This window comes from Thalassophryne amazonica, chromosome 1, assembly GCF_902500255.1.
Source record: "Thalassophryne amazonica chromosome 1, fThaAma1.1, whole genome shotgun sequence".
Lineage (NCBI taxonomy): Eukaryota > Metazoa > Chordata > Actinopteri > Batrachoidiformes > Batrachoididae > Thalassophryne > Thalassophryne amazonica.
Genome location: NC_047103.1, coordinates 59193522 through 59206448, shown reverse-complemented (window position 1 = coordinate 59206448; position 12927 = coordinate 59193522). Strand labels below are relative to the sequence as shown.

The window sequence follows — 12927 nt, the reverse complement described above, 5'->3', positions numbered from 1 at the left end:
AAATCGCCCACTATAATTATCTTATCTGAGCTAAGCACTAAGTCAGACAAAAGGTCTGAAAATTCACAGAGAAACTCACAGTAACGACCAGGTGGACGATAGATAATAACAAATAAAACTGGTTTTTGGGACTTCCAATTTGGATGGACAAGACTAAGAGACAAGCTTTCAAATGAATTAAAGCTCTGTCTGGGTTTTTGATTAATTAATAAGCTGGAATGGAAGATTGCTGCTAATCCTCCGCCCCGGCCCGTGCAACGAGCATTCTGACAGTTAGTGTGACTCGGGGGTGTTGACTCATTTAAACTAACATATTCATCCTGCTGTAGCCAGGTTTCTGTTAGGCAGAATAAATCAATATGTTGATCAATTATTATATCATTTACCAACAGGGACTTAGAAGAGAGAGACCTAATGTTTAATAGACCACATTTAACTGTTTTAGTCTGTGGTGCAGTTGAAGGTGCTATATTATTTTTTCTTTTTGAATTTTTATGCTTAAATAGATTTTTGCTGGTTATTGGTAGTCTGGGAGCAGGCACCATCTCTAGGGGGATGGGGTAATGAGGGGATGGCAGGGGGAGAGAAGCTGCAGAGAGGTGTGTAAGACTACAACTCTGCTTCCTGGTCCCAACCCTGGATAGTCACGGTTTGGAGGATTTAAGAAAATTGGCCAGATTTCTAGAAATGAGAGCTGCTCCATCCAAAGTGGGATGGATGCCGTCTCTCCTAACAAGACCAGGTTTTCCCCAGAAGCTTTGCCAATTATCTATGAAGCCCACCTCATTTTTTGGACACCACTCAGACAGCCAGCAATTCAAGGAGAACATGCGGCTAAACATGTCACTCCCGGTCCGATTGGGGAGGGGCCCAGAGAAAACTACAGAGTCCGACATTGTTTTTGCAAAGTTACACACCGATTTAATGTTAATTTTAGTGACCTCCGATTGGCGTAACCGGGTGTCATTACTGCCGACGTGAATTACAATCTTACCAAATTTACGCTTAGCCTTAGCCAGCAGTTTCAAATTTCCTTCAATGTCACCTGCTCTGGCCCCCGGAAGACAATTGACTATGGTTGCTGGTGTCGCTAACTTCACATTTCTCAAAACAGAGTCGCCAATAACCAGAGTTTGATCCTCAGCGGGTGTGTCGTCGAGTGGGGAAAAACGGTTAGAGATGTGAACGGGTTGGCGGTGTACACGGGGCTTCTGTTTAGGGCTACGCTTCCTCCTCACAGTCACCCAGTCAGCCTGCTTTCCCGGCTGCTCGGGATCTGCCAGGGGGGAACTAACGGCGGCTAAGCTACCTTGGTCCGCACTGACTACAGGGAAATGGCTAGCTGTAGAATTTTCCACGGTGCGGAGCCGAGTCTCCAATTCGCCCAGCCTGGCCTCCAAAGCTACGAATAAGCTACACTTATTACAAGTACCGTTACTGCTAAAGGAGGCCGAGGAATAACTAAACATTTCACACCCAGAGCAGAAAAGTGCGGGAGAGACAGGAGAAGCCGCCATGCTAAATCGGCTAAGAGCTAGTAGCTACGCTAAGCTAGCGGATTCCTAAAAACACGCAAAGTGAATAATGTGTAAATAATTTAGAGGTGATTCAGCAGAAGGAGTGCTTTAGTTAAGGCACGTAAAGATTACACTGGGAAACAAATCGTAATCTAGATAACTAGATCAATCTAACTGCGCAGATTAAACAGCTAACAGATACAGAAAAACACCGCTGTGCTCCGGAACAGGAAGTGATACAATACCGCAGTGAGAGCCAGCCACCAGTGAAGAACATGGAAGTATTACCAAAAAAATTTTAAAATCCCACACTATATAAAAACACCGCATTTATCAAGAGAACAATACAAATAAGATCTGTCTGTTCCTCTGGTGATGAACCATGGTCACAGACATACCAGCCCAGGCTCACGTTTTTTTGTTTGCTTGTTTGTTTGTTTGTTTGTTTGTTTGTTTGTTTGTTTTTCCATGCTCCCGTCAAGAAATGAGTCAAATGTTTGTGACAGAGTTTTGGTTTTTTTTACTCACTATTACTAAACCTACTCCTATCTTCCAACCCTAACCTTAACCATAACCTAACCCTACTCCTTCCCCCAACCCTAACCATAACCATCCCCAACCCGCTCCCCCCGCTTCACTTTTAATTTCGTGCAGCCATCACAGAATGTATTAGAATGAAGTCGTGCTGCCGTGATGAAAATGAGGCGCTTTTTGTCACAATATCACAAACCAATAGATTATATTTCTTGCTGCTAAATCACAACTTGCCATGAGACAGGGTTGGACATACAGTCATGAAATTACATGAATGAGAAGCAGTGTGCTCTGATGTCCACATCTACTGGTCAAGTGCGTCCAGTCGGCCACGTGCGTGTTCTGCCCGACATGCGTGTCTTGTGGACGGTGCGCCACAGCACAGACACCACGTCATGTGGAACAGAGCTCACGTGGGTGACGTGACGGTCATATCACCCGCTTCGTGTTCTGATCTGAGGGTCCGTTTCAACCTGGGGGGCTGTCATTGTCTGTTCCGTGCGCACTTGCTTGCTGCAGCTTGTCACCACCACACCGATATATGTCCACGTAAATGCAGCAGTCAGACACACGCACCTCACAGTAGACAGGTGTTAGTCTATGACTGTCCAAACACAGTAGGTGTTGTGTAGCTGGAATGTCCATAATGACAGATCACCACAGCTGCTTCTGTCGGAAGCCACGCCTCCCATGAGTGCAGCACACACACCCATGTGTCAATGTGTGTGTTTCCAAAGTCACACTCGTGGGGAACTTAGACAAATTTCACAGCAGTACAACAGTGGTACTTTGCAGTCTGTTGTCATGTGAAGAGTGTGACTGGCCACACATTTTCTAAGTTCCATGCGAGCTGTGTTACATGTTTGTGCGTGTCACCTTGAATTCAGCTGTCACCTGCCGTGAGAGGGTGCGATGGGTTCGCACAGCGCACACTTTGTCTTTCAGGAACTTGTGTACACAAATAGTGGTAGCCACAGGTGTACGAGGCGTTGGAGGCAGGGACGACATTACACGGTTTGCACACTATTCCTGCGTCATGCGCACTAAGTGTGCACTTTGTCCAAACTTCGCACTATGTGTGAAGGGGCCCTAAAATTTAGTTGTATAACCATCGTTTCGGAGAACTGCTTCACATCTATGTTGCATGGAGTCGACCGACTTCTGGCACCTGTGAACTGGTATTCCAGCCCAGGACAATTGGACTACATTCCATACTTCCTGTGCATTTCTTGGTTTTGCTTCAGAAACAGCATTTTTGATGTCACCCTACAAGACATCTATTGGATTAAGGTCCAGGGATTGGGCTGGCCACTCCATAACATTAATCTTGTTGGTCTGGAACCAAGATGCTGCTCGCTTTCTGGTGTGTTTGGGGCCATTGTCTTGTTGAAACATCCATTTGAAGGGCATTTCCTCTTCATCATAAGGTAACATGACCTCTTCAAGTATTTTGATGTATTCAAACTGATCCCTGACCCCTGGTATGCGATAAATAGGCCAGACATCATAGTATGAGAAACATCCTCATATCATGATACTTGCTCCACCGTGCTTCACTGTCTTCACAGTGTACTGTGACTTGAATTCAGTTTTTGAGTATCGTCTGACAAATTGTCTGCAGCCTGAGACCCAAAAACAACAATCTTGCTGTTGTGCTATTTTTCTTTAGGCCACTCAGTGTGTTCTTTGGCAAATTCTAACTGCTTCACTCTAAAACATTGCAGCTGAGTTTAGTTCTGTCCACTTGCTACTTCTCTTTAACATAAAGAGCTCTTACAAGTTTTGGATGTTGAACTCAGTTCAACATCCAAAACTTGCAAGAGCTCTTTCAACATCCAAAACTTGTAAGAGCTCTTTATGTTAAAGAGAAGTAGCAAGTGGACAAAACTAAACGCAGCTGCAATGTTTTAAGGTGTTCAGCACGTCATTTTTTTCAACAATGGGACTTTGTGGGGGCTTCTTGTCCATAGCTTGGCTTCACGTAGGTGTCTTCTACGTAATTGTTACAGTACTCACAGATAACTTTAGGCCTTCTTTGATCACCCTGGAGCTGATCATTGATTGAGTCTTTGCCATTCTGGCTATTTTTTGACCCACTTGAATAGGGGTTTTCTGTTTTTTTTCCCATGTCTTTATGGTTTTAGTTGCTATTTTAAAGCATTTGAGATAATTTTCAAGGATTCAAGGATTCAAAGGAATTTTATTGTCATATGCACAGAAGAACATGTTCCCTGCACAATGAAATGTGTCTACTGCATTTAACCCATCCTAATTGCCAGTATAGGAGCAGAAGTCGCTATTAGGCGCCCTGGGATTTTAGCTGAGCAGCCTATTTTCTGCAATTCTTTATGTGTTTTTTCCCTCTCTGATCGTTTTAATCAAAGTACGCTGTTCTTCTGAACATTGTCTGAAATAACCCATTTTACTCAGATTTTCAGAGGGACATGCACAACAACCAGCATGTACAACATTTATTGCCTTCATCCTTAAATCAGGGCCACCTGTAGGGGTGTAATAAGGGTCACAGAAAGAAAAATGCAGGCATTTTTGAAAAGCCTAATTTTATTTTTTCTTCACTTTCTGTAAGTAATAACAAATTTGATAAAGTTTTGTTCATGTTTTGATTTGGAATAGAATGTACAGTGTTACCAATGCATTTGCATATATGGAAATAAAAACTATTTAAAGGATTTTGAGCTTTACTCACTTACACATCTTGATTGTTTCATTTCAGCTCTGTTGTTGTGGTATACAGAAGCAAAATTCCACATTGTCACTGTCCCATTATTTATGGACCTGACTGCAGATGCCATGTTCTATTTTATGCCAATAGTTGGTGATGTTTGATGCCACATTTTGTTCACAGGTGACAGACATGATGCAAAAAGCTCTGTTTGACTTTCTGAAACACAGATTTGAGGGAAGGTAAGTTCAAGTGTTCATTTTGCTTCCTTACTTCTCTGACTCCTATAGGCTGGTATTTATCTGTCCCCTGAGCTTTGCCAAGGGAGTGCGTAACAAGTTTGTTTGGCCTGGAGATGTGTGCTGCTGCTTTAAATAGGTCCTCTCTATGTCCTTAATAGGCCATAGTGGACCAAGAGCAGAATAGGATTCTGCTTTGTCAAAGTTACATCTCCAGTCTGGTCGCTGTCCCATTCAAAGCGCAGAGGCCATAAAGTTACTCAACACAAACATCCACTCAGATCATCAGCAGTCAATTGTATTTATTCCCATTTCTAACACAGCTGTTTTCATGATTTACAAAGCAGTTTATATTATTTGGCCAAATTCTCCAAGTCTTTTTTTTTTTTTTTTGGTCTGTGTTTTCATTTTTGTGTTATTATACTGCATGAATAAGTGCATGTCCTGTCAAGTCCATATTTTCTGGTTGAACAATTATTTCTCTTGCCCCTTGCGACAGAATATCAATCACTCGAGTCACGGCAGACATCTCACTTGCCAAACGCTCTGTCCTCAACAATCCCAGCAAGCACGCCATCATAGAACGCTCCAACACACGCTCTAACTTGGGTAAGCTCTCTGAGAAATTATTGCAATGCCTGAGAACATCTGTTGTTTTGATTCATAATGTTTTCAAGGAGACCAGAGGAAGGAAACCATTAAAGAAACTCTTACAGTGGTAATGACAACTCCTGATGGTCTTGATTGGCCTTAGCCAGTTTCGCCTGCGTGGAATCAAAGTTGGCATAAATTGGGGTATGCATAGGTTCAACAATCGCTTGGGCTGATAGGAGTTTAGATTGTCATAACAGTCAGATTCTACAAAGAGGTAACAAGGTTAATCTCAAAATCACCAGAACCATCAAACTAACTTACAACAGCAAAGCGACAAACCCCAAAATAAACACACAAAGCGCACAACAACATCCGTATTTTATTAATACTTTTTGTAATGGCAGACAGATGTTATTCTTGTTATAATACACCCTGACTCAATTCCAGTGTTTTAGTGAAAAAACTCATCAAGAACAAAGAGGAGGGAATCGTTTATTAATGGACTGGTTGTCTGCCTCAGTAGGGGACATTAAGGAACCAAGACAGTTCTGTAGGGTGGTGGATGGTGCGATGCACAGCTCCAGCACGTGCTCCCAGACTGGACTTGACATAAACTCTGAGGCAAGTTTAACTAATATTTGTACTGAGCCTTAGAGATGTCTCAATACCATTATTTCAGGCATGTTATGGAGCATCATGTCTGTTTAATAGACTTCAGTCCATATCAAAGTCCTCTTGTTTAGTTCAGCAATGATTAAGTAGCTTGCGTGACCATAATTAGGCTGCAGGCTGCATTGAGTGAGCTTTGTTATGAGGGTTTTTTTTTTTAATTGACACGTCATCAAAGTTGAGTTAAGGTTAACAAACTGCTAATGACTTCATTAATAAAAGCACGGGAGGAGGGAAAGCTTTGCAGCCAGTGATGATCTGGTACCCTCAGAAATTAATGCATATGCTGATGGTTCACACACATATCTTTTTCAAAACCAGTTACAAACAGCAGAGCAGCATGGTGGCTAAGTGGTGAGCACTGTTGCTTCACAGCAATAAGGTCCTGGGATCACTTCCCACCTGGTTCCTTTCTGTGTTGTGCTTGCATGTTCTCCCTGTGTTTGTGTGTTCCCTCTGGGTACTATGGCGTCCTCCCACTTCCAAAGACATGCAGGTTAGGTGAACTGGAAACTAAATTGTCCGTAGGTGTGAATGTATTTGTCTGTGCACATTTGTGGTCAGATGTTTACATACATACACTCATCATGTTCATGAATGTCGTGCCAATTTTGTGCTTTTAATGATGTCTTGGAACTGTTCTTTTGTCAGGGTGGAATGATTCTACAGCATACATCATTAATGACTCTTAAAAAACAAGAATTGGGTGTACAAGTTTTAATTTATTTTGGATCTTCTCTAATCCACACAGGTTCAAAATTATACATACAGGCTCAAATATATACAAACACACCCACGAAAATTCATTTAAATTCCCCTTAGCAAGCTGCACCTTGACCAAATGCTTTTGGTAGCCATCATCAAGTTTCTGGCATCATTCTGGCTGGATATTTGACCACTCGTCTTGGTAGAATTGGTGGAGTTCATTTAAATTGGTTAGTCTCATAGCACAGGCCTGGCCTTTAAGCGTAGGCCACAGGGATGACATCGGGAACTTGGGAAGGCCATTCCAGAAGCTTAAGATTAGCCTGCTTATCCAACTCACAACCATTTTTGATGTGAATTTGTGGGATCATTGTCCTGTTGGAACACATAATTGTGGCCAAGTTTCAACTGTCGAGCTGTTAATTTGACATGTGTTTGAAGAATTTGGAGGTAGTCCTTCTTCATTGTACCATCCACTTTAAGCAATGCACCAGTACCACTGACAGTGAAACAGCCCCAACGCATGATGCTACCACCATTATGTGTGATAGTTTGTACAGTATTCTTGACCATGAAACCTTTCTCCAGAAGGCATTTGGCTTGTCCAAGTGGGAAGCTGCAAATTTCATTCTAACAGGAAGATGTAGGTTTTGGAGCAGGGGCTTTTTTCTTGGTTGGCAACCTCTCAGTACACGGTGATGTAAAACTTTCTACACTATGGACAGTGATGCTGGTGTTCCAACAGTTTCTGGCTCATGGCAGGCCTGAGCCTTGGTGGTTCCTGGGTTGTTCCTGAACATCCTAACCAATTTATGCTAACCTGAAGGTGACAGTTTGGGTCTTCTTCAAGACCTAGGCAAAGTGGTGATACAGCCGACTAACTTGTACTTCGACACAATAGTTTGAATGGATGATCTTGGAATCTGCAGTTGTTTAGAAATGGCTTGAAGAGACCTTCCCAACTTGTGTAAACCCATACTTCTCCTTCTTAGAGCTTCACTGAGTTCCTTGTACATTCCCATTGTTCTGAGTATTGGTCATTCCAGTGAGTGCTGTCAAACAAATCGTTTTTATGCAGGCAAAGAGAAACTACCCATTGTAGTCAATCATGATCTCAAAAGAGGACTGAATATACCTTGGTTTTGTCACATTAAAAGACATTGTAGAACCTTCAGTGTTGTGTGGGCCGCTGAAGAGGAGGTACTGCTGGCCCACCACCACAAGATGGCGCCCTGCTTGAAGTGCGGGCTTCAAGCAGGAGAGGGCGTCGGAGCGACCAGGAGTGACAGCTGTCACTCATCATCCGTACCAGCTGTCACTCATCCACTACTCATCACCACCACCATAAAGACCGGACTGCAACTCCACCTACCCACCGAGAAATCAACTACCAATCAGGTATTTGTCTCTGCTGACTCATACGTTGAGTAATAATCTGAACTTCTGTTGCAGCCGTTTTCCTGGTGCTTTCCTTATCTGTGGGATTGGCGTTTGGTGTGACAGCGACGGCTTCGCCTCACACCCCAAACCAGATAAGTGGTTAGACAGGAGCTGCACGAGTGTGTGATTGGAGGTGGAGGTTCTCCCTCCTTACTGCATACAGACTGGGATTACTGAGTGTGCGTCCTCACACTCATCTGGACTGTCTTTGTTCTCTGCCAGCAGTACCGGGTCTGACTGCTGAAGACAGCAGCCACCTGGGGCGCAGGGCTTGGCGGCTCCGGTGTTCTTCAGCTCCGTTGGTGGTGGAAGCTGTGTGGATCCGGCTTCTCTCTCGCCAGGCGTCTTTTATCGTCGAGCCTGCCCACACGTCACCTGGTGTATGATTGACAGTCACTATATTGTTATTGTCTGTACATCGTTGTGTGATTCACAACATTAAATTGTTACTTTTTGGCTTATCCATTATCCGTTCATTAACGCCCCCTGTTGTGGGTCCGTGTCACGTCACTTTCACAACAGGATTTCTCGGCCAGCGTCATGGATCCCGAGGGGCGTCAACCATCGCTTGAACAGCCAATGGGAGAGCGAGGTGCACAGGCGCCAGCAGGAGGCGTGTTGGGTGAGCTGGAGCACATCTTAACCGCCTTTACCGCTCGGTTGGACTTAATTACTGAGCAGAGCAGTGTTCTCAATCGTAGGATGGAGGCTCTCACCGCCCAGGTGGAAGCGCGTGCTCAGGGCGCTGCTGCAGCACCTCCTCCTGCTGACCGTGTGCCAGAAACAGACATTCCGCTGGTCGTTCAATGAACCCCCCCACCTTCCCCTGAAGCATACATAAGCCCTCCGGAGCCGTACGGAGGCTGTGTGGAGACGTGCGCGGACTTCTTGATGCAGTGCTCGCTCGTCTTTTCACAGCGTCCCGTCATGTACGCAGCAGACGCCAGCCGGGTGGCTTATGTGATCAGTTTGCTTCGAGGAGAGGCACGCACCTGGGCTACGGTGCTTTGGGAGCAGAATTCACGGCTCCTAACGGTTTATACTGAGTTTGTGAGGGAGTTCCGACAGGTGTTCGACCACCCTCATAGAGGCGAGACCGCTTCAAGTGTGCTGCTGTCGATACGGCAGGGGCGTCGGAGCGCAGCGAAGTATGCAGTCAACTTCCGCATCGCGGCAGCGCGAGCCGGCTGGAATGCTGTTGCGCTCCGCGCCGCCTTTGTAAACGGACTGTCTCTGGTCCTTAAGGAGCACCTGGTGGCAAAGGACGAGCCGCGGGATTTAGATGGGCTTATCGACCTGGTTATACGGTTAGACAACCGATTAATGGAACACCGACGGGAACGAGACGAGGGGCGTGGCCCGGCTCAAGCCGTCCCTCTTCCTCCCGGGTCCGAAAGGAAGCCGACTTCCCCACGCTCCACTGCCAGGGCTCTCCACGTGACAACAGCTCCCCCTGCTGACGTTGCTATGGAAACGAGCAGGGCCAAAAAACGATCAGATCAGAGACAAAGGAGGCTGATCCGTGGAGAGTGTTTTCTCTGCAGCTCTACCGAGCACATACAGAGAGAATGCCCCAAACGGTCACAACAACAGCACTCGTCCTTAGAGACTGGGCTAAGGGTGGATCACAACACCCACGTGGGGAAACCCCGACGATCTGCACGAATCCCAGTCACGATCCTGAGTGGGGATCTAACCCTTCACGCCCCAGCACTGGTGGACACGGGGTCAGAGGGGAATCTGCTGGATAGTAGATGGGCAAAGGAGGTTGGGCTCCCTCTAGTGGCCTTACCGTCACCATTGTTGGTGCGGGCGCTAGATGGCACCCTTCTTCCACTAATCACACACCAGACACAGCCAGTGACATTGGTGGTGTCTGGGAATCACAGGGAGGAGATTGTGTTTTATGTAACACCTTCTACCTCCCGAGTGATTTTGGGTTTTCCATGGGTGTTAAAACACAATCCCCGGATTGATTGGCCGTCTGGGGTTGTGGTTCAGTGGAGCGAAACCTGCCACCGGGAGTGTTTAGGATCCTCGGTTCCACCCGGTGTGACAGCTAAGGAGGAGGTTTTTGTCCCCCCCAATCTGGCGGCGGTGCCAGCCGAGTACCACGACCTTGCTGACGTCTTCAGCAAGGATCTGGCACTCACGCTGCCCCCGCACTGTCCATACGATTGTGCCATTGATTTGATACCGGGCGCTGAGTACCCGTCCAGCAGGCTGTACAACCTCTCACGTCCAGAACGCGAATCAATGGAGACCTACATCCGGGACTCGTTAGCTGCCGGGTTGATCCGGAACTCCACCTCCCCGATGGGTGCTGGTTTCTTTTTTGTGGGCAAGAAGGACGGCGGACTCCGTCCATGCATTGATTACAGAGGGCTGAACGAGATCACGGTTCGCAACCGATACCCGTTACCTCTGTTGGATTCAGTGTTCACGCCCCTGCATGGAGCCCAAATTTTCACAAAATTGGATCTTAGGAATGCTTATCACCTGGTTCGGATCCGGGAGGGAGACGAGTGGAAGACGGCATTTAACACCCCGTTAGGTCACTTTGAGTACCTGGTCATGCTGTTCGGCCTCACCAATGCGCCCGCGATGTTCCAAGCATTGGTTAATGACGTCTTGCGGGACTTCCTGCATCGGTTTGTCTTCGTATATCTAGACGATATACTCATCTTTTCTCCGGATCCTGAGACCCATGTCAAGCATGTACGTCAGGTCCTACAGCGGTTGTTGGAGAACCGGCTGTTTGTGAAGGGCGAGAAGTGTGAGTTCCACCGCACTTCTTTGTCCTTCTTGGGGTTCATCATCTCCTCCAACTCCGTCGCCCCTGATCCGGCCAAGGTTGCGGCGGTGAGAGATTGGTCCCAACCAACGAACCGTAGGAAACTACAACAGTTCCTCGGTTTTGCGAATTTCTACCGGAGGTTCATCAAGGGCTACAGTCAGGTAGTTAGCCCCCTGACAGCCCTGACCTCCACAAAAGTCCCCTTCACCTGGTCGGATCGGTGCAAAGCCGCGTTTAGGGAGTTGAAACGCCGGTTCTCGACTGCACCGGTTCTGGTGCAGCCCGATCCCAAGCGCCAGTTTGTTGTTGAAGTGGATGCCTCTGACTCAGGGATAGGAGCCGTGCTGTCCCAGAGCGGGGAGTCCGACAAGGTGCTCCATCCATGTGCCTACTTTTCCCGCAGGTTGACCCCAGCTGAACAGAACTATGACGTCGGCAATCGGGAACTTCTTGCGGTGAAGGAGGCTCTTGAGGAGTGGAGACACCTGTTGGAGGGAGCATCGGTACCATTTATGGTTTTCACGGACCATCGGAACCTGGAGTACATCCAGGCCGCGAAGCGTCTGAACCCCAGGCAAGCCCGCTGGTCGCTGTTCTTCGGGCGTTTTGACTTCCGGATCACCTACCGCCCCGGGACAAAGAACCAACGATCTGACGCCCTGTCCCGGGTGCACGAAGAGGAGGTCAAGACCGAGCTGTCAGACCCCCCTGAAACCATTATCCCCGAGTCCACTGTCGTGGCCGCCCTTACCTGGGACGTGGAGAAGACCGTCCGGGAGGCCCTGACACGGAGCCCGGACCCGGGGACAGGTCCGAAGAACAAACTGTACGTCCCACCAGAGGCCAGGGCTGCGGTCCTTGACTTCTGTCACGGTTCCAAGCTCTCCTGTCACCCAGGGGTGCGAAGGACCGTGGCAGTGGTCCGGCAGCGCTTCTGGTGGGCGTCTATGGAAGCCGACGTCCGGGAGTACGTCCAGGCCTGCACCACCTGTGCCAGGGGCAAAGCTGACCATCACAAGGCCCAAGGTCTCCTCCAGCCTCTGCCTGTGCCTCGTCGCCCCTGGTCTCATATCGGCCTGGACTTTGTCACGGGTCTCCCGCCGTCCCAGGGCAACACCACCATCTTAACGATAGTGGACCAGTTCTCCAAGGCGGCCCACTTCGTGGCCCTCCCGAAGCTCCCGACGGCCCAGGAGACTGCAGACCTCCTGGTCCACCACGTCGTGCGTCTGCATGGGATTCCATGAGACATTGTCTCGGATCGTGGTCCTCAGTTCTCCTCCCAGGTCTGGAGGAGTTTCTGCAGGGAACTGGGGGCCACTGTCAGTCTCTCATCTGGGTACCACCCCCAGACGAACGGGCAGGCAGAGCGGACTAACCAGGAACTGGAGCAGGCCCTCCGCTGCGTGACCTCCACGCACCCGACGGCCTGGAGTGACCATCTGGCCTGGATCGAGTACGCTCATAATAGCCAAGTCTCATCTGCCACCGGCCTCTCCCCGTTTGAGGTGTGTTTGGGGTACCAGCCCCCATTGTTTCCACTGGTGGAGGGAGAGGTCGGGGTGCCCTCGGTCCAGGCCCATCTGAGGAAGTGCCGTCGGGTGTGGCGTACCACCCGCTCTGCCCTGCTCAGAGCCCGGACGAGGGCTAAGGCCCATGCAGACCGCCGGCGTTCCCCGGCCCCTGCATACCAGCCCGGGCAGGAGGTTTGGCTATCCACTAAGGACATCCCCCTGCAGGTGGAATCCC

General features: G+C 48.1%; 1 protein-coding gene across 10 annotated transcripts in view; it reads left to right on the top strand.

The window, feature by feature from the left end:
* cacnb2a (calcium channel, voltage-dependent, beta 2a) overlaps window positions 1-12927 on the top strand; it is a 282202-nt gene that overhangs the window by 244797 nt on the left and 24478 nt on the right. For all 10 annotated transcript variants that reach the window (XM_034170637.1, XM_034170668.1, XM_034170652.1 and 7 more), the window contains 2 exons: window positions 4918-4976; window positions 5473-5582. In XM_034170637.1, the coding sequence (XP_034026528.1) occupies window positions 4918-4976; window positions 5473-5582 (169 nt within the window). The remainder of the gene's footprint in view (window positions 1-4917; window positions 4977-5472; window positions 5583-12927) is intronic.